Source organism: Molossus molossus, unplaced genomic scaffold, assembly GCF_014108415.1.
Source record: "Molossus molossus isolate mMolMol1 unplaced genomic scaffold, mMolMol1.p scaffold_m16_p_7, whole genome shotgun sequence".
Classification (NCBI taxonomy): domain Eukaryota; kingdom Metazoa; phylum Chordata; class Mammalia; order Chiroptera; family Molossidae; genus Molossus; species Molossus molossus.
The window spans coordinates 4,057,403-4,078,451 of NW_023425401.1; the positions used below are offsets into that span (position 1 = coordinate 4,057,403).

At 54.7% G+C, this 21,049-nt stretch overlaps 1 protein-coding gene across 2 annotated transcripts in view; it reads right to left on the bottom strand.

Annotated features, from left to right (window-relative positions):
- ZNF277 (zinc finger protein 277) overlaps nt 1-21,049 on the bottom strand; it is an 80,554-nt gene that overhangs the window by 19,995 nt on the left and 39,510 nt on the right. For both annotated transcript variants that reach the window (XM_036247523.1, XM_036247524.1), the window contains exons 3-4: nt 14,793-14,881; nt 13,915-13,997 (exon numbers count right to left, since the gene is read on the bottom strand). In XM_036247523.1, coding sequence (XP_036103416.1) covers nt 13,915-13,997; nt 14,793-14,881 — 172 coding nt within the window. The remainder of the gene's footprint in view (nt 1-13,914; nt 13,998-14,792; nt 14,882-21,049) is intronic.

Here is a 21,049-nt window from a genome sequence, read left to right on the forward strand (position 1 = left end):
CGCGTGCAGGCAGGACGCCGGGAGGCCGTGGTGCAGTTCCCAGGGGTGCAGTTCCCAGGGGTGCAGTTCCCAGGGGAGCTTCGGGAAGCCCAGCTCGGACAGTGGCTGGAGCCCGACAAGCGGAACAGAGGCCTGCGGGCCACCGAGGCGTGCGGCAGCCAAAGGCGCCCGTTCGCGGTCAGGAGGCCGGGCTCCCCGCAGGCAGAGGGCACGGCCGGGAAGGCTGCGTGTCAGACGCTTGGTTACTGCTCCTGGAGGGTTACTGCTCCTGGGTGACCTCCGCGTAGAGACGGAAAGTGACAGTAAAAGCCAAACGGAAGAGGTTCTGGCAAAGGGAGAGTGAACTTTCACAAACACAGTTTGACCGAAAAGACACCACCTGGTTCAAGAAGTTCGTCCGCAGCCCCCCTGGCCCCGCAGAGACGCTGCCCGCGGGCTGCCTGCAGGACACTGGGCGGGTGGGTGTCTCCGCCGCTCCTGGTCAGCGGGGCCCTCTGGCTCCTGCTTCTCACGCTCCTGAGGATATAACGCACGTTTGGCCAGGGAAACCTTACTCAACATTGTCTCGGTTCTGACGCAACACAAGCAAAAATGATGTGAGTCTAAACCAGAATGACACTAAGCCATCTAAGGTGTTCGTGGGTCAATTTAAGCTACATCAGTCGACCCTGAACTGCAACTGGAGTGTAGACGTGAGGGTGGACTCAGACCAGCTCTTCCTGGGACGGCCCAGCTCCTCCCGGGGACATCAGGACAGCCTGGGACGGACAGGGCCCGGCAAGGGCTGCTTCCGCAAAGCCGCCGAAACCACGCTGTTCTCCCTTCCATCCCCCAGTCTCAGCGGCTGTGTCTGCACGTCCCACGATCACAGGACCACAGGAGACAGGGTTGGGAGCCCTGAGTCGGCCCTGACCGCGCAGGCTCCACGCAACGCCTGCCGCCCCCAGATCCTCCCGCCCCTTCATTCTCGCCTATGCTTGTCCCGCCATCACCTGCTGACTGTCCACTGTACAAAACCTGTTTAAACTCTTCCCCAGACACCCCTTCAGGGGAGCCAGTTGAACCGTTCTTTGTTCTCTGTGTCTCTCACTGGCATAGACATCTCTCCGTCGAAGGCCCTCAGTGAAGGCACAGCAGCTCCGGAGCCAGGAAGAATGGGCACTGGGCCAGGGAGTCCTTTTTAGGTGGACTCTCCACCCCAACTGGTAGGCACCAGCTTGTGCCCTCGCCACACCTGACTATCACGGTTGCAACAGTGCGAGAACTCTGCCTACTCCTTCTTGGCTATTTCCCTGTCTCCCCACGGACATATTCTACTTCTACTAACTCACGGTCCTTTCCAGCGAGGTCTCCTTTCTGACCAATACTGCTCAGCACTGGCTTTCAGATTTGAGGACTAACAGGGACCTCGAACTATTTACACTTCCCCATGAAGAAATCTTGGGGTTACTATTTAAACCAACATAGCTACTTGGAGCCAAAGATGGTGCTGTTGTTGGGGTCCCACATTTGCTTTCTTCCCCCGCAGAAGGTACCCACTGGGGCATATGTAGACACGCCATGGAACAATGACTGTTCCAGTTAGTGAACACACGGTTCAGAGTCCAGGGGACAGAGATCTGGGGAGGTAGGGCAACATAAGAACCTCTCACAACACGTCCACACCAAAGCTTCACTTAGGTGAGTCTGATGTAGATGAGCTTCTGTGTGAGGCTGTAGAACACACTAAAATAACAGGAGAGACATATAATTATCAGATCTCTTCCTTAGTTAGAAAAAGACATATTCTGGGTGAGTAGATTTTCTTGCTCGTAGAAATTTTAATTTGATGGTTGAAGGGTTAATAGCTTTGCTCAAGATGGTTTCCAAGGTACCTTTCACGATTCTCTACGTTCCAAACTCAAGGTGTAACTCAAGGATGCTGTGACCTGTTGGTGGGAGGCAGAGCCCCGGCCATGAACAGTTCGTACCACGTTGTACTGTAAGAGACATCTTACGTCTTACTTTCAGGATCACGTGGCCTCGCCAAACGACTCTGAACTGCTGGGCCCTCGGGTCTGATTTCCCCTCTTTCAGCCACCTGTGCTGACCGCCTGACTCACTGGAGCCTTTCAGCACTGTTAGTGCGTCTACGTCTGTGCCCACCCACTGGCTCCCCAGCGACACCTCCTTTCCATGTCTATTTGCTGGCTTCTGTGTGGACCCCTGCTCTCCTTAGCTTTGAACAAGGTCACAGGAACTCTCAGAATCCAGCTAGAGAGAGCCCAGACCATCAAGCTCTACGAATGACCTGAGGTCAGATGTCGGGCACCCGAGACCAGCACCCACTGTCGTGCCTGATGGGCTCTGGGGCCATATTTCCATGTGGTGAGGATGCTCTGTCTCTTCCTTCTGAGCTCTCTGCTACTTGGATCTATCAATTACCAGATGCCAGATGGAGAGATGTGTAGGAAAGACTTCCCCTGAAGATGCATTTAAAAAAGTACATTTATAAGGATGCATGCCCAGAGAGATGGAAGTCAAAATCTGATTGTAAATGGACCTTAGAAAATCAGTCTATAAATATGTAACGACTCTGTCTGGGAGAGAAACAACTAGAACTGGCACTTGACCAAGATGCAGGCGACAATGCACAGTTCTGTTTTCTTCCGAAGAAAACCCACGATCTTCAGCACCCACTCAGAGTGCTGTCTCACCTTCTCCTCCATCGCTCCCCACAGAGACCCTGCTATTACTCCCAGGAGCAGTGCTCAGTGACCTACTGATTTCTCAAGCCACGCAATGGCCTGGAGTGACTGGTCGCCAATCTTTGTCTATTGGAGTTCTCTACCTGACCTTCAGAGCTCGGCTGAGTGCTACCTCTCTGTGGTGAGTGGAGACGGACTGGGACCCGGGAGACCAATATCCTCACTCTGTTTTTGTGACTGATTCTTCGTGTGGTCTTGGGCATGCACTTCTCTGGGGCTCGGTTCCTGGTACACTCTACACTGCTATGGAGACACTCTACAAGCCACGAGGACGGTCCCCGGCCACCTTTGTGCTAGAAGTCATCTATCCTCTGCCCACTGTGTGCAGCATTCCACTGGCATCGACACTGACCGATGTCCAAGGACACTGCCCCAACCCACTTCTCTGAACAAAGCACGAGTTCCCGTATGCCCTACGCACAGTTTCTCACGAAGACTCAACAAGTGCACGGCCGCTAACCTCACCCTCCAGGTTCACCCAACACCAAGAGGGCGGGTTGGCTTCGGATGGAGTCACTTCCGTTCCGCAAAGCAGAGACAGAGCTTTCCACAGCAAGCGATAGTCGGCAAGATGCTCATTGTTTTTTTTTAAATCCTCATCTGAGGACATTTTTCCATTTTTTGTTCAGACTGAGTGGGAGGGGGAGAGAGAGAGAGAGAAACATCGACGGGAAAGGGACACATTGAGTGGTTGCCACCCGCATGACCCAACCAGGGCCGGGGGCAAATTGCAACCATGGTACTTGCCCTTAGTGGGAACCGGACCCGGGTCTCTCTGGACCGCAGGCTGATGCTCTAACCGCTGAGCCAAACTGGCCAGGGCGACAAGATGCTCATTTAAACAAGTGTCCTACTGTGATGTGAAGTATCCTAATAAACGGGGGTTAATATTAGTTTTGATTTTGAAAGTTCTAAAGCTTTGTATTTAATTCACAATTGATAAGTTTTATAAATACATGGAAACACATTAGAGAATTATATATTGCTTTAGGGTAGGGATATGGGGGATATGTTTTAACTGTTTTTCAATTAATCATTTCGACTTTTAATGCTGTGCACATACTTTTAATAAGCATATCATCTTAAAAGAATAACTACGTGTTTATCACCAAGACCAGGTTGAGAAATATAGGAGATACTAGTGAAGATAAGAAAATGAACTAGAGTGATCATTACTGGATCCAGTAATTAAGAAAACTAAGTACATTAAAACTAAGAATGTTACTTTTGTTATCTTATTTTAAAATATTATGAAATAAAATAATGGCCAACTGCTTTCCACTTATTCACTCTAACAAAGTCATTATTTTTAATAAATGGTCTACTATTTATTATTTTTATGTGTCCATGCCTTAAAAACAAATAGGGAGATTTCCTAATTCCTTTTTTAAAACATTACTTATTTATTTTTATTACAGATGTCCCTTCTTTCCCCCACTGACACCCTGCCCTGCCCCCGCCTTCCCACACTGTGGTCTGTGTCCACTGGTTGTGCCTGTGTGCATAGACGTTCTTTGGTTGATCTCTCCCGGCCCCCTGCCCCCTTCCTTCTGAGGTGTGTCAGTCTGTTCCCTACGTCCATGTCTCTGGATGTATTTTGTTCGTCAGCTAATTTTGTTCATTACATTCCACAGAAATTTCCTAATTTCTTAAAATAGGAACACCAAATTACATATACATTTGATCAAATTTCACTTGCAATAAATCGTTATGACGATGAAAAAAGAAATTCTTTTAATTCTGCAATTACGGGATCTGTAACAGCTCTCCCAGTCACAGCTGCTGATGCGCGAGCAGTTCAGTGCAGAAGAGTGTTCCCTTCGCGAGTGGAACCTGGATTTTGATGCACAGAGCACTTCAGTTCTGTTCTGATGTGCTGAACCAACTGGTAAACCTGCAGCCTGTTCAGGGCGGGCAGTTTTTCTGAACTTCGTCACTGTCTCACCAATTTTTTATTATGGAAAGTTTCACAAACACAAGGAAGTTAAGAGAATAGTATAATAGACATTCCCCTACCCAGTGTCTACATTCAGTAACTGTTAACAACGTGCCAGTTTTCTCTCTCTGTCCATACACAGGCACACAGACACACAATGCACCCACACACATTTATGCGTCACCCAGCTTTTTGTCCTGCTGAACCATTGGAAAATAAGTTGCAAACATCGTGACTTGTCATTCCTAAATACTTCAGCATGCCCCACCTAAGAACAAGGACATTCTCTCTCTGACGTGTGGAGAAGGGACTTTTTCCAAACCCAGTTATGGTTTTCCACCGTCTAAGGAAGACTGCTAGGAAAACCTTGTTAATGTTACTATTTTTTTTTTTTTATTCCTCACTCGAGGATATTTTTCTACTTATTATCAGATAGAGTGGGAGGGAAGGAGAGAGAGACAGAGAGAAACATCAATGTGATAGAGCCACATTGACTGGCTGCCTCCCACACAACCTGACCAGGGCCGGGGACGAACCACAAGCGAAGTATGTGCCTTTGACCAAAATCGAACCCGCAACTCATTAATCTTTTTTTTTTTATCCTCACTCGAGGATATTTTTCCATTTTTTGTACAGATAGAGTGGGAGGGAGAGAGAGGAAGGGAGAGAGAGAGAGAAACATCGACGTGAAGGGACACATCGAGTGGCTGCCACCCGCACGACCAACCAGGGCCGGGGACAAACTGCAACCGAAGTACGTGCCCTTAGCAGGAACCGAACCTGGGTCTCTCCGGACCGCAGGCCGACGCTCTAACCGCTGAGCCAAACTGGCCAGGGCCGCAACTCATTAATCTGCGGGCGAATGCTCTAAGGCTGAGCTAAACTGGCCAGGGCTAATCTTACTATTTTTATGTAATCAACTCAAAGTGCACCCCAGCAGGTCATGAGCTGAGGGCAGAAGCACTGGACTCATCTGCAGTCCCACCGCGTGGGCAGGTGCACACGGCCCCTGCTGCGTGGACTCATCTGCAGTCCCACCGCGTGGGCGGGTGCACACGGGCCCTGCTGCGTGGACCCATCATGCAGTCCCACCGCGCGTGGGCGGGTGCCCACGGCCCCTGCTGGGTGGACCCATCATGCAGTCCCATCGCGCGTGGGCGGCTGCACACGGCCCCTGCTGCGTGGACCCATCATGCAGTCCCACCGCGCGTGGGCGGGTGCCCACGGCCCCTGCTGGGTGGACCCATCATGCAGTCCCATCGCGCGTGGGCGGGTGCACACGGCCCCTGCTGGGTGGACCCATCATGTAGTCCCATCGCGCGTGGGCGGGTGCACACGGCCCCTGCTGCGTGGACCCATCTGCAGTCCCACCGTGCGTGGGCGGGTGCACACGGCACCTGCTGCGTGGATGTGCTCAGTTTCCTGTGGGCTTCGGATTCCAGGTGGAAGACACCTCATCTTCACCATCCCAGCACCCCAATTCCCGCTGTGCTTTACTTGCTGTGATGTGAGAAGAAAACACGGAGCCTTAAAGGTTCTGGGGCTACCTCTGGGCGTGTGCTGGCGGCTGCCGCCCGGGCATCGGTGAGAACGTGGCCAGGAGCCGCTGAGACAGCACCACACAGATGTTTCTTTCCTTTCTCTTTCTCTCTCTCCTTCCTTCTCTCTTCCCTCTCTCCTTCCTTCTCTCTTCCCTCTCTCCTTCCTTCTCTCTTCCCTCTCTCCTTCCTTCTTTTGTGAAGTGTGGGATCTGGTAGCATATGTTTGAAAGTCACTTATGGACAAAACAACATAGTACCAGGAGGCCATCCACACACAGCTGTCTGAGGACGTGCAAATCAGAGCCAGCCAGCCTCGTGGTTCTGTTGTCCTGAAAACCTCATGCTGGGCAGGTGTACTACATCGTATCCATAGGCTTGTACAACGGAAGGATGGAGAGTGTCACAGATGTTGTATGTTTGAACTTCTCCAAGCCGCTGATGCAATCAGATAACATTTTCATTGCAAATAGGCTTGGATACAAACCACAGTTGTAAGAACACAAGATCAGCTTGTGTATCGGGCACAGGGGGTGATAACAGGCTGTGTGCTTGTCTAACTGGGTTAAATGTCAGGCCTGGCAGCAGACGGGTCAGTGCGCCGTCTCCTGACTCACGGGCGGGAGCAGGGAGCCGGCACTGCACCGCCGCGGCGCTCCGCAGCCACGGGACGGCCCGGAAGCAGGAGAGGAGAATGTGTGTCAGGTGGAAAAGTATAAAAATCAGCCAATTTAGGGAAAAGCAATTTAGAAAAATGTCAACCTAGGTAAGTATTTGCACACAGGAAAGCAGAAACCGATGTTTAGAAGGACAAACCCCAGGAGAACAGCTTGCACTCACATAAGGAGCTCAGACTAAGGCTGTTGTCTTCAATTTCCGATACCAAAGTGTGTGCTAGATGCTGACATGCCGGGTCCGCATGGCCAGGGGACAGAGCAGCTCAGCGAGCCCGCGAGGAGCCGCAGGCCTTGTCTGCCGGGGACACCGCCGAGCAGTGCCCAACGGCCAGAGGCAGGGCCCTCCTCCCGGGCCCATCTCCGAGCCCAGGTTACGGGAGGCCTGAGATCACTTCTCATACCTCCGTCCGACCGAGTGAGCGCGTCAGGCTGCTGCTAAACTGTGCGGCATGAACACGAGAGCAGGAAAGAAAAACTAGGGCAGGTGGGCACAAATCAAAGACGGAAAATGAGAAGAGCGCGTGCCCACCTCCCCCCGTGTCTGTGTCTTTCACCAGCTGTGCCTCTGACACATCGGTGCGGCCTGTCATGTTCACCTCGCTCCGGACCGGCCGTGAAGGCTGCTTCTTCCCAGCGCCCCCTCGCCCCCGAGGGAACACCCAGGAGGAAGTGAGGGTGTGAATTTCCACGGACGTAAACACTAGGGACAAGTTGGAGGGACAAAGTGAGAGAGCAACATGACTGAATTTTGTGCACAGATATTGATGTGCAGCTCCAACCACTTTCATACAGAATCTGCCTGCAACTTACCTAAATCTTTAAGAAGCCCTCTTTCTGACCAAACAAAAAGCCAGAGAGAGATTTCTTAACTGGATGATATACTCCCCTAAATCCCTGATACTTGATCTAGCATCTCACCTTCTTGAAATTATCAAGTAAAAAGCTACCCCCCACCCCCAATAATTCCTTGTAACTATCGAAGTGTTAGGGAGCCCTGGGAAAGACTAAGCTGTTGGCAGGATCTGATCACTTGAGCATCTGAATGTACTCATACGATATACTTAATATACTTACACGAGAACACACTGCACCTGGAGGCAGGAGTAACTATATTAGAACAAAGATTACTGATGATATTATCCAGTTTAAAAAAGAAATCGATAAAATCCACCGTTCTCAGCACTGTATGAGAGACAATGGAAAGTTAACTTTGACAACATCAAGGATCTTAATAACTAAATGAGAAAAGATAGTCAACTAAAGAAAGACAACAAAACAAAACAAATCAAAAAGCCCGAGAGATTTCTTAACTGGATGATATACTACCTCCCCTTCTTGAAACACATCAGTCGCCCGCCCCTCTGAAACCATGATGACAAAGCAGCACCCATCTGTTCTCTACTAGGGGAGGAAACAGTATTTGCCTCCTACTTGAGTCTCACTGAGGTGGCTTCTGAACAGTAAAGAAGAAACAGGATAGACAGAACATCTAAAAAAAGACTAGTACAGAAAAAATTACATAAATGTAGCCATTTACATGGAACAGATCATCACAATGGCAAGAAAAATATGGGTACAGAACAAAAATCAAAAACACATGCAAACGGCCAACATTCAGGAACTGGAGGCGCCCATTACGATCTGTGTTAAAGGACTCGGGGGTCGAGCCCGGCAAGAGGAGGGGCCTCTGACACGCCGAACAGCGGTCACGGGAGCCGCACAGAACCCCTCCGCTCTCAAGGGGCACAGCACGGGACAAGCTGCAGGTCACACACCGCCCTCTGTTTCTGAGACGAGAGGGAGACTCTGCAAACACACTCTCTTCAGGTTTTAAAAGAAAATATAAGCTTAGGCCCAAAGGAGTAAGAATAAGTACCACTGACCTACAAGAATAAGAAATGAGATTTTCTTAAAAAAAAATTCTTAGCATCGGAAACAAAACACTCATTTATCCAGTATTTGTCTCCTGTTCGGCATTTTTATTCATTCTAACAAATGTCAATTTGGAAAGTGTCACATCTGCTTACAGGAGATGAGATTTGACGAAGGGCCCTGGCCCCGCTGGAAAGAGGCTGGGTCTGGGCTGGAGGAGAGTTCGAGCTGCTCCCCTCCCGTTTAACAGGCCACAGCACGGCCTCGAGCGTGCCTCCTGACCGCTTCGACCCTGCTTTCCTGTCTGAGCAGAGGTGATGGTAGTGCCTTTCCGATCTCAGGGACCAATGCACATCAAAATGTCCCCTAAAATTTAAATTCTGTTGGCGTTCCAAGCGGCAAACCTCAGGATTCAGTCTAGTATCGGCTCAGATTGGGTGTCCGTTCGGTTCCTAAATGAGAACATGAACGGATCGCACGGTAAACCTCGTTCGGTGGCACTCTGGCTCACCCGACGTCTGCTGCATTGCTAACAGTAACGTTGCCTTTGACGGGAAGCAGCACCTTCTGTTCGGAAAAGTCGTGCTGGATGCAATCAGAGAACCTGCGCGCGAAGCCAGGAATTAGGAAGAACAGTCGGAATGTAAAATGACTTTACTTTGCAGTCACTGACAGAAGACAGTCTGGTCCCTCCCTGGAAGCCACCGCAGTCAGAGAAAGCGGCGTGAGGACGACAATCTCAGAGAGAGATGTAGTTTCACTCTGTTCCTGTTCTGCGTCAGGGGAGGCGGGCTGTATAAAGTAGCATTAGAAACAAAGACACAGGCTTCCTCTCCAGAGGATCGAATTGCCAAGTAGGTTAAAATTTTCATAAAATATGTATAGTTATCATAAATGACCTCTCAGGCTGACATAATAGTGATTAAAAAAAAAAAACCTCCATGCAGCTTAATGGATGTTTCCCTTCATCCCCATTTAATTAAAAGTTACATCTTGCTACTGCGCTCTGACTGCCACATCTCTGGGCAGACGGCGGGAAACTGGGCTTCTCAGTGCGGAACGGGAAGTGCAGCCAGGGACCGAGGGTGTCACCTCGCTGCCTTACTGCCCCGGTTCACACCGGGAGCTCGACTCTAAGGCTCCGTAGAAACACCCAGCCCACCCTTCAGGACGAGGTTGAAGTCGACGCTGGATGAACAGGGCTCAGAAGAGACAAAAGTGGACTGTCCCCAGTACACGGAGAACACGCTGTTCGACAAACAAAAATCTAGCTGGAAGCCTTCTGAGAAACGGCTCGTGGCCGCAGGCCAGCAGGGGAGGACCGGGCCCTGGGCGCCACCCACCTCAGCTGCCTGCAGCAGGGCCGCAAGGAGAAGGCACCGTGCCCGCCGTCTCAGAGCTGACGGGCGCGCGGCACGTGGGGATCTGGGCTGGGAGCTGACGGGCGCTGGCACGTGGGGATCTGGTCTCGGAGCTGACGGGCACCGGCACGTGGGGATCTGGTCTGGGAGCTGATGGGCACTGGCACGTGGGGATCTGGGCTGGGAGCTGACGGGCACCGGCACGTGGGGATCTGGGCTGGGAGCTGACGGGCACCGGCACGTGGGGATCTGGGCTGGGAGCTGACGGGCGCCGGCACGTGGGGATCTGGGCTGGGAGCTGACGGGCGCCGGCACGTGGGGATCTGGGCTGGGAGCTGACGGGCGCGCGGCACGTGGGGATCTGGTCTGGGAGCTGACGGGCACCGGCACGTGGGGATCTGGTCTGGGGGCTGACGGGCACCGGCACGTGGGGATCTGGTCTGGGTGCTGATGGGCACCGGCACGTGGGGATCTGGTCTTGGAGCTGACGGGCACCGGCACGTGGGGATCTGGTCTTGGAGCTGACGGGCACCGGCACGTGGGGATCTGGTCTTGGAGCTGACGGGCACCGGCACGTGGGGATCTGGTCTTGGAGCTGACGGGCACCGGCACGTGGGGATCTGGTCTTGGAGCTGACGGGCACCGGCACGTGGGGATCTGGTCTTGGAGCTGACGGGCACCGGCACGTGGGGATCTGGTCTGGGTGCTGACGGGCACCGGCACGTGGGGATCTGGTCTTGGAGCTGACGGGCACCGGCACGTGGGGATCTGGTCTGGGTGCTGATGGGCACCGGCACGTGGGGATCTGGTCTTGGAGCTGACGGGCACCGGCACGTGGGGATCTGGTCTGGGTGCTGACGGGCACCGGCACGTGGGGATCTGGGCTGGGAGCTGACGGGCACTGGCATGTGGCGATCGGAGCAGCCCTGTTACCATTCCTGACCCCTCGCTCTCACCACTGCGCCTTAACTCAGAGGGTCTCAGGACATTCTCGTCAATCTAGACCCGCCTGCACTTCTCCTCCCGCCTACAACTCCCGACCCCCGGACCCTCCCTGGAGGAGAGCACGTGCTCATTGTCGCTGCGGCACGTATGCAGCGCTTCCGTGTGGCGCAGTCTGTTCTAGGCGCGACGCATTTCTTCAACCTTCACAGCGCTGAGAGGTTCCAGCATGATCCCCACCTCGGGGACGGAGGCACCGTGCTGGCCCGTGGCTGTGGCTGCACGCGCCTCCGTGATGCGCAGCAGCCCGACCTCTCCCTCTGAGCCGGTGAAGCAGGAAGTCAATGAATCGAGTGGGATTCTGTCACATTTGCTTCTTTTAAGCTGCCATAAAACTCTCTTTCATCACATCTATCACTTTTTCAGACTGTAAGGCTGGCAAAAGGTGATTCATAATAAGCACACATTTGGCCTTGGCCTCTGTTCCTGGCACGCGGCTCCTGAAACCCTGGGGATCCCCTAGGTGTTGAGAGCGACACAGGCGTCTTCGCTGCGACGCTGCAGGAACCGGGAGGCGCCTAGGTAATGGACGGTGGCCCTGGAGTCGACCCGCCTCCAGCAGGGGAGAGGGGCTGGGGGCTGAGTTGTCACCAATGGCCGATGATCGAGTCCATCATGCTGAAGCCTCCGTAAAGACCCCGCAGGGCAGGGTTCGAGAGCTTCCGGGCTGATGAACCAGAAGGCACCCACATGCTGCCGCCCGGGCCGGACTCCAGACTCCTGTGCGCGGCCCTCCCCCGACTCTCCATCCGGCTGCGTTCATTCAAATGCTTTCGTGTCTTCACCACACACTGTGATCTGGTTAGTCAGCGGGTTTCCTCAGTTCTGGGAGCCACTCTAGCAAATTAATCGGAGCCAAGGAGGGGGTCGTGAGAACCTCTGATTTTAGCCAGTGGGTCAGAAGCAGAGGAGATCACCGGGACTTGTGCGTGGCATCTGCCGAGGGGCAGTCTTGTGGGATTGCGCCTCACCCTGGGGGTCTGATGCTCCGGGAAGACATGTCCGAAGCGAGCTGAACTGGAGGACACCCCATTGATGCTGGGAATCGCGTGGTGATGGGAGGGAACGACCCGCAGGTGGGAACAGGAAGACACCCCGTTGATGCTGGGAATCGCTTGGTGATGGGAGGGAACGACCCGCAGGTGGGAACAGGAAGACACCCCGTTGATGTTGGGAATCGCTTGGTGATGGGAGGGAACAACCCCACAGGTGGGAACAGGAAGACACCCCGTTGATGCTGGGAATCGCTTGGTGATGGGAGGGAACAACCCCACAGGTGGGAACAGGAAGATACCCCGTTGATGCTGGGAATCGCTTGGTGATGGGAGGGAATGACCCGCAGGTGGGAACAGGAAGACACCCCGTTGATGTTGGGAATCGCTTGGTGATGGGAGGGAACGACCCGCAGGTGGGAACAGGAAGACACCCCGTTGATGCTGGGAATCGCTTGGTGATGGGAGGGAACAACCCCACAGGTGGGAACAGGAAGACACCCCGTTGATGCTGGGAATCGCTTGGTGATGGGAGGGAACGACCCGCAGGTGGGATCTGGTCAGAACATGGAAGGTCATCTAAACTTACGGATGTAGCTATTTCTAGGGCCTTCCGTCTACCTGTAAACACACAGTCAAGACTCTGGGTACTGGGTAACAGCACTGAAGTAGTAGGGGTTGGGTTCTTACAAAGAACTCCTTGGGTTTAGGGTTGAGACAGTCTTGTCATTCTTGATTAAGGCCACGGTGAGCAAGATGGAAATAAAAGCTATGAACAAGTACAATTAAACACAGCCCATAAACGATGAGTGAAGTCACCCCTCTTTCGCAGGTTTTCGGGCAGGACGAGAGGAGGAGAGACGCCCAGGGAGGCAGCACTTCTCTGGTGGGGAACGGGAAGCCTGTCAGTCTCACGTAGGAATCGTGTCCATCACCATCATCTCTCTTCCCGGGAGAGTAACCACAGGCGATGTTTACAGTATGCAACGTGCCTCAGGGGACCTTCTCAGATCACGTGATTATGGTTGATAGGATTTATTTTCCTGAGATCTCTTGAGGATTTAGCAGGAACAGTGAAATCACAGCTCTGTCTCATGATCTATCTAGCCGAGTCCAAAGAGCCAAGGAACACTGACAAGTAACCCTGCCGGAAGAGTGAGTCAGTTTCAGGTAGTAACTGCGGCCAACCACAAATGGTGATGAAGAGCCACACTTTTAAACAAAATCAATAACGGAAAAATTAATTTCTGTTCAACTTACGAACATTTTAACACTTGTATACGCTGTTACCTTTTGCTAAAAGAAGGCATGCTGAGATTTTAAAACCAGCCGACACGACGGGGCTGAGGAGGAGAAAGGCTACTGCGAATCTGGCCGCGTGCGAACCTCGCCCCGCGGACGGAGCCGAGGGAGCCGTCCCGAGCCGGGGGGAGCGTGAATCGATTCAGCTCGATTGCAGCCGACGGCACTTTTCCGCGACACTGGACCCTGGCATGTGTCAGCAGCTAAAATTACACTTACACGTGCCAGCTTTGTTGTTATTTCAGAGATGATCCAGGAAGAGAAGCGAAGCCAAAAATTCCCTCTGCATTTTTAACAGGGAAGCTTTCATCTGCAATCACGCGTAGACTTTTTTCTGTTTCAAGACCTTGATGTATGGTCTTCTCGTTTGTGTATGTTGGAAAGTCTCCAGGATAAGAAGTAACAACAGCGACAGAAAAAGAACGGCCCCGACCACAGTGATTTCTGCACATATTTCCAGGTCACTGGCCTTTCAAACGGCTCTTACCAGTTTCCGTCTCTGAAGCTCCTCCCTAAGCACTCTGTCTTCTGGCAAAACGTCGCATAACAAAAAATAATGGTCCTGTTCTTCTGTGGAGAGATTAGGCAAATAAACGAGAAGTAATATTTACCATTTCTTCCAGGACTTATTCCTTAAAACAAACAAACAAACAGACAGACAGACAAACACAGAGGTAGATAGAGATATCTGTATCTGCGTCTATTATGATCTCTGTTCTGGCCTGGCCAGTGGGGCTCAGTGGATGGAGCGTCCTCCCATGGACCGAGAGGTCCTGGTTCCATTCCTGGCCAGGGCACACGCCCGGGTGGCAGGCTCAATCACCAGCACGGGGTGTGCAGGAGGCAGGCGATCAATGTTTCTCTCTCACATCGATTTTATTTTATTTTTTTAATCCTCACCCGAGGATATTCTTCCACTTATCTTCAGATAGAGTGGGAGGGAGAGAGAGAGAGAGAGAAACATTGATGTGAGAGGGACACATCAACTGGTTGCCCCCACATGCCCTGATCAGGGCCGAGGACTGAACTGCAACCGAGGTATGAGCACTTGGCCGGAATTGAACCTGTGACTCTGGTCTGCAGGCCGACGCTCTAACTGCTGAGCTAAACCAGCCCGGGCTCTCACATTGATGTTTATGTCTGTCTCCCTTGCCCTCTCTCTAAAAAATCAATAAAAACTTATTTAAAAAATATAAATCTCTCTTCTGGTATATATGTTTCTTTTAACTTGATTGAACTGAGGCAACGTCAACACAGCCATTTAATTTTAGCCACGAGAGAGAATTCTGATTTGAGAAGGTGGGATGGCTCCTTTCATTTCTGAATTCTGGGACAAGGTGGCAGGCACGACGCTCGTCCGCTTACCTGGGGGGGCCGTGGAGTTGATTCTTATCACACTGCAGAAGTCTGTGACAGGCTGCTCCGAGAACCTCTTCCTCCAATACAAAATGTATCTTGGAACAATGAAAAAATAAAAAAGAGAAGACTCAATACAGTACTTTCTTTAGAATGACAGAATTTTATAATAACATTTAATCATCACAAAGCAACACATCGAAGGGTGACTGAACACTGCTACAGAATTTATAAATAGAAAGGTAGCAGAGCATTTCGAAGTATGAAATAAATATTTAATAAAATGAAATTATCATGTAAAGGCACGGAAATGATTCAACTTGACTATCCTCAAATTCAATAAATAGACATACGGGAAAGTTAAAATGAATTATTTTGTGTGATAATGAAGATTCTCTGAAATCACATCTAAATTTATATGAATGTAAAATGGACACACGTCCCAGCAAATTGAACGCTGGGTGCTTATCTCACACATCGAAGTAACAGAGGTCGTAGTAGCGCGAGGAGGAGTCACCTAGATCGTGTGCACGGAGCAGGACAAAGGTTCCGACAGAGTTGTGCGCGTCTGCTGCGGGGCAGACGCCTTTGCAGACAGGGAGGCTCTGCGTCCTCGCATCCACCGAGCAGCACGCAGGCCACACCTGCCACGGAGCCTGACGCCCAGACCCGCACACCTGGTGACGCGGGACAAGAAGACAGGACTCGGCAGGCTGGCACCTGTCCATCAGTCTAATGAGATTGGTCCCGGCAATCGTCATCTTGTTTACCCGATGGCACCAAGGATGTGGTCTCGTCACGGGGAGAAGGGCCGTGGAAAGGCTGACTATAGCTGACAGTGTCAACAGGAACCCCCAGTCTGGGATGCAGTTAAGGGGGGACTTCAGTCCATGCAGACAGCCTGGCTGAGGGATGCCGGATGTTGACACCACTCGGTTCCGGCGCGGGGAGGCCCGGGGGGCGCCGGTGTCAGGCTGTGGAGCTGGAGCCTGCCGCCGCCTGGCAGGACGGCTCCCCCTGGTCTGTCGCCCCACAGGGCTGTGCAGTCTCTGATGGACACGGAAAGGCCACCCCACCAAGACAGAGGGGAGACTGACTTATGCGGAGCGCCTGGCCCCTGGCCCAAATGTCTCCGTGTCTACGCCAACGAGGACTCCAAATCCTCCCAGTCTGATTGGCCCAAACAGCCCTCCAGCTACTGTGAGCACACAGTCAGCGCCTGTACTGTTCTGGAGAACTTTCAGCTTCCCTACGTGGGAGGCATCCCCGAAAAGAGACTGGATACACTGGAAGGTAGTGCCGGGGGCAGAGTGCACTCATGTACATTCCCGGTCAGGTGGAATGGCCCACATCTAGCTTCCTGCGAGTGAGTATACCGCAGAATTAGGAGGATCCCGTTTCCCAGTCTAAAGCACATGCTAACCACACGTTCTGTATAAAGCACATCAGACGTGCATCTTTTCTTTTTGATTAAAACGTCCATTTCATTACATAACTGCCTTTTCAGGGTGATTGACCCCAACATGTAATTACTGACTTCTGAGCCCTCAGACCTAGTAGATCAGGACTGTCCTGCCCACACAGGGCTGCGGCCAACAGTAATGGAGCAGGGGTTGTATGTACCGTTTCACCCAACTCGCACCCTGGGAGCCTGGGGCACCTCCAGTCTGTGGATGAGGAAGCCCACGTTTATGGGGTAAAGTGGCTTGCTGGAGGCCACGTGTGAGGAAGTCACCAAGTGTGCACTGGGCGTGAGACGGCCTGGGTCCACAGCCTCTGCTCTCTGAGCCCCCAGGAGGAAAGGTGGCTAGCTAGGAGCGATGTGCCCCCAGGCAGGAGGAAGGATGGCTAGCTAGGAGCGATGTGCCCCCAGGAGGAAGGGTGGCTAGCTAGGAGCGATGTGCCCCCCAGGAGGAAGGGTGGCTAGCTAGGAGCGATGTGCCCCCAGGAGGAAGGGTGGCTAGCTAGGAGCGATGTGCCCCCAGGAGGAAGGGTGGCTAGCTAGGAGCGATGTGGCCCCAGGAAGAAGGGTGGCTAGCTAGGAGCGATGTGGCCCCAGGAGGAAGGGTGGCTAGCTAGGAGCGATGTGCCCCCAGGAGGAAGGGTGGCTAGCTAGGAGCGATGTGCCCCCAGGAGGAAGGGTGGCTAGCTAGGAGCGATGTGCCCCCAGGAGGAAGGGTGGCTAGCTAGGAGCGATGTGCCCCCCCCCAGGAGGAAGGGTGGCTAGCTAGGAGCGATGTGCCCCCCCCCAAGAGGAAGGGTGGCTAGCTAGGAGCGATGTGCCCCCAGGAGGAAGGGTGGCTAGCTAGGAGCGATGTGCCCCCCCCCAGGAGGAAGGGTGGCTAGCTAGGAGCGAGGTGCCCCCCCCCAGGAGGAAGGGTGGCTAGCTAGGAGCGATGTGGCCCCAGGAAGAAGGGTGGCTAGCTAGGAGCGATGTGCCCCCAGGAGGAAGGGTGGCTAGCTAGGAGCGATGTGCCCCCAGGAGGAAGGGTGGCTAGCTAGGAGCGATGTGCCCCCAGGAGGAAGGGTGGCTAGCTAGGAGCGATGTGCCCCCAGGAGGAAGGGTGGCTAGCTAGGAGCGATGTGGCATCAGGAAGAAGGGTGGCTAGCTAGGAGCGATGTGCCCCCAGGAGGAAGGGTGGCTAGCTAGGAGCGATGTGCCCCCAGGAGGAAGGGTGGCTAGCTAGGAGCGATGTGCCCCCAGGAGGAAGGGTGGCTAGCTAGGAGCGATGTGGCCCCAGGAAGAAGGGTGGCTAGCTAGGAGCGATGTGCCCCCAGGAGGAAGGGTGGCTAGCTAGGAGCGATGTGCCCCCAGGAGGAAGGGTGGCTAGCTAGGAGCGATGTGCCCCCAGGAGGAAGGGTGGCTAGCTAGGAGCGATGTGCCCCCAGGAGGAAGGGTGGCTAGCTAGGAGCGATGTGCCCCCAGGAGGAAGGGTGGCTAGCTAGGAGGGATGTGCCCCCCAGGAGGAAGGGTGGCTAGCTAGGAGCGATGTGCCCCCAGGAGGAAGGGTGGCTAGCTAGGAGGGATGTGCCCCCCAGGAGGAAGGGTGGCTAGCTAGGAGGGATGTGCCCCCCAGGAGGAAGGGTGGCTAGCTAGGAGGGATGTGCCCCCCAGGAGGAAGGGTGGCTAGCTAGGAGCGATGTGCCCCCAGGAGGAAGGGTGGCTAGCTAGGAGCGATGTGGCCCCAGGAAGAAGGGTGGCTAGCTAGGAGCGATGTGCCCCCAGGAGGAAGGGTGGCTAGCTAGGAGCGATGTGGCCCCAGGAAGAAGGGTGGCTAGCTAGGAGCGATGTGCCCCAGGAGGAAGGGTGGCTAGCTAGGAGCGATGTGCCCCCAGGAGGAAGGGTGGCTAGCTAGGAGCGATGTGCCCCCAGGAGGAAGGGTGGCTAGCTAGGAGGGATGTGCCCCCCAGGAGGAAGGGTGGCTAGCTAGGAGGGATGTGCCCCCCAGGAGGAAGGGTGGCTAGCTAGGAGCGATGTGGCCCCCCCCAGGAGGAAGGGTGGCTAGCTAGGAGCGATGTGTCCCCAGGAGGAAGGGTGGCTAGCTAGGAGGGATGTGTCCCCAGGAGGAAGGGTGGCTAGCTAGGAGTGATGTGCCCCCAGGAGGAAGGGTGGCTAGCTAGGAGCGATGTGCCCCCCCCCAGGAGGAAGGGTGGCTAGCTAGGAGCGATGTGGCCCCAGGAAGAAGGGTGGCTAGCTAGGAGCGATGTGGCCCCAGGAAGAAGGGTGGCTAGCTAGGAGCGATGTGCCCCCAGGAGGAAGGGTGGCTAGCTAGGAGCGATGTGGCCCCAGGAGGAAGGGTGGCTAGCTAGGAGCGATGTGCCCCCCAGGAGGAAGGGTGGCTAGCTAGGAGCGATGTGCCCCCCAGGAGGAAGGGTGGCTAGCTAGGAGGGATGTGCCCCCCAGGAGGAAGGGTGGCTAGCTAGGAGGGATGTGCCCCCCAGGAGGAAGGGTGGCTAGCTAGGAGCGATGTGCCCCCAGGAGGAAGGGTGGCTAGCTAGGAGCGATGTGGCCCCAGGAAGAAGGGTGGCTAGCTAGGAGCGATGTGTCCCCAGGAGGAAGGGTGGCTAGCTAGGAGGGATGTGTCCCCAGGAAGAAGGGTGGCTAGCTAGGAGCGATGTGGCCCCAGGAGGAAGGGTGGCTAGCTAGGAGCGATGTGCCCCCCCCCAGGAGGAAGGGTGGCTAGCTAGGAGCGATGTGCCCCCCCCCAGGAGGAAGGGTGGCTAGCTAGGAGCGATGTGCCCCCAGGAGGAAGGGTGGCTAGCTAGGAGGGATGTGCCCCCAGGAGGAAGGGTGGCTAGCTAGGAGGGATGTGCCCCCCAGGAGGAAGGGTGGCTAGCTAGGAGGGATGTGCCCCCCAGGAGGAAGGGTGGCTAGCTAGGAGCGATGTGCCCCCAGGAGGAAGGGTGGCTAGCTAGGAGCGATGTGGCCCCAGGAAGAAGGGTGGCTAGCTAGGAGCGATGTGCCCCCCCCAGGAGGAAGGGTGGCTAGCTAGGAGCGATGTGCCCCCAGGAGGAAGGGTGGCTAGCTAGGAGCGATGTGCCCCCCCCCAGAGGAAGGGTGGCTAGCTAGGAGCGATGTGCCCCCCCCCAGGAGGAAGGGTGGCTAGCTAGGAGCGATGTGCCCCCAGGAGGAAGGGTAGCTAGCTAGGAGTGATGTGCCCCCAGGAGGAAGGGTGGCTAGCTAGGAGCGATGTGGCCCCAGGAAGAAGGGTGGCTAGCTAGGAGCGATGTGCCCCCAGGAGGAAGGGTGGCTAGCTAGGAGCGATGTGCCCCCAGGAGGAAGGGTGGCTAGCTAGGAGCGATGTGCCCCCAGGAGGAAGGGTGGCTAGCTAGGAGCGATGTGCCCCCAGGAGGAAGGGTGGCTAGCTAGGAGGGATGTGCCCCCCAGGAGGAAGGGTGGCTAGCTAGGAGGGATGTGCCCCCCAGTAGGAAGGGTGGCTAGCTAGGAGCGATGTGCCCCCAGGAGGAAGGGTGGCTAGCTAGGAGGGATGTGCCCCCCAGGAGGAAGGGTGGCTAGCTAGGAGGGATGTGCCCCCAGGAGGAAGGGTGGCTAGCTAGGAGCGATGTGGCCCCCCCCCAGGAGGAAGGGTGGCTAGCTAGGAGCGATGTGTCCCCAGGAGGAAGGGTGGCTAGCTAGGAGGGATGTGTCCCCAGGAGGAAGGGTGGCTAGCTAGGAGGGATGTGCCCCCCAGGAGGAAGGGTGGCTAGCTAGGAGGGATGTGTCCCCAGGAGGAAGGGTGGCTAGCTAGGAGCGATGTGCCCCCAGGAGGAAGGGTGGCTAGCTAGGAGCGATGTGGCCCCAGGAAGAAGGGTGGCTAGCTAGGAGGGATGTGTCCCCAGGAGGAAGGGTGGCTAGCTAGGAGCGATGTGCCCCCAGGAGGAAGGGTGACTAGCTAGGAGCGATGTGCCCCCAGGAGGAAGGGTGGCTAGCTAGGAGCGATGTGCCCCCCAGGAGGAAGGGTGGCTAGCTAGGAGCGATGTGCCCCCAGGAGGAAGGGTGGCTAGCTAGGAGGGATGTGCCCCCCAGGAGGAAGGGTGGCTAGCTAGGAGGGATGTGCCCCCAGGAGGAAGGGTGGCTAGCTAGGATCGATGTGGCCCCCCCCAGGAGGAAGGGTGGCTAGCTAGGAGCGATGTGTCCCCAGGAGGAAGGGTGGCTAGCTAGGAGGGATGTGTCCCCAGGAGGAAGGGTGGCTAGCTAGGAGGGATGTGCCCCCCAGGAGGAAGGGTGGCTAGCTAGGAGGGATGTGCCCCCCAGGAGGAAGGGTGGCTAGCTAGGAGCGATGTGTCCCCCCCCCAGGAGGAAGGGTGGCTAGCTAGGAGTGATGTGCCCCCAGGAGGAAGGGTGGCTAGCTAGGAGCGATGTGTCCCCAGGAGGAAGGGTGGCTAGCTAGGAGCGATGTGTCCCCAGGAAGAAGGGTGGCTAGCTAGGAGCGATGTGCCCCCCAGGAGGAAGGGTGGCTAGCTAGGAGCGATGTGGCCCCCAGGAGGAAGGGTGGCTAGCTAGGAGCGATGTGGCCCCCAGGAGGAAGGGTGGCTAGCTAGGAGCGATGTGGCCCCAGGAGGAAGGGTGGCTAGCTAGGAGCGATGTGTCCTGGGAGGTGCAGGGATATTGCAGTGTCCGGGCTACTGTTTCAGGGAAATAGGACAGGACATGTTGAAATGGGATGGTCAAATGTATACTCTCAGCAACTGTATAAAGCCAGCACCTACCAGGATGCCACGGCTAAGGAAAATCTTATCAAGGTCCAGCCAATGGAGACATGAGC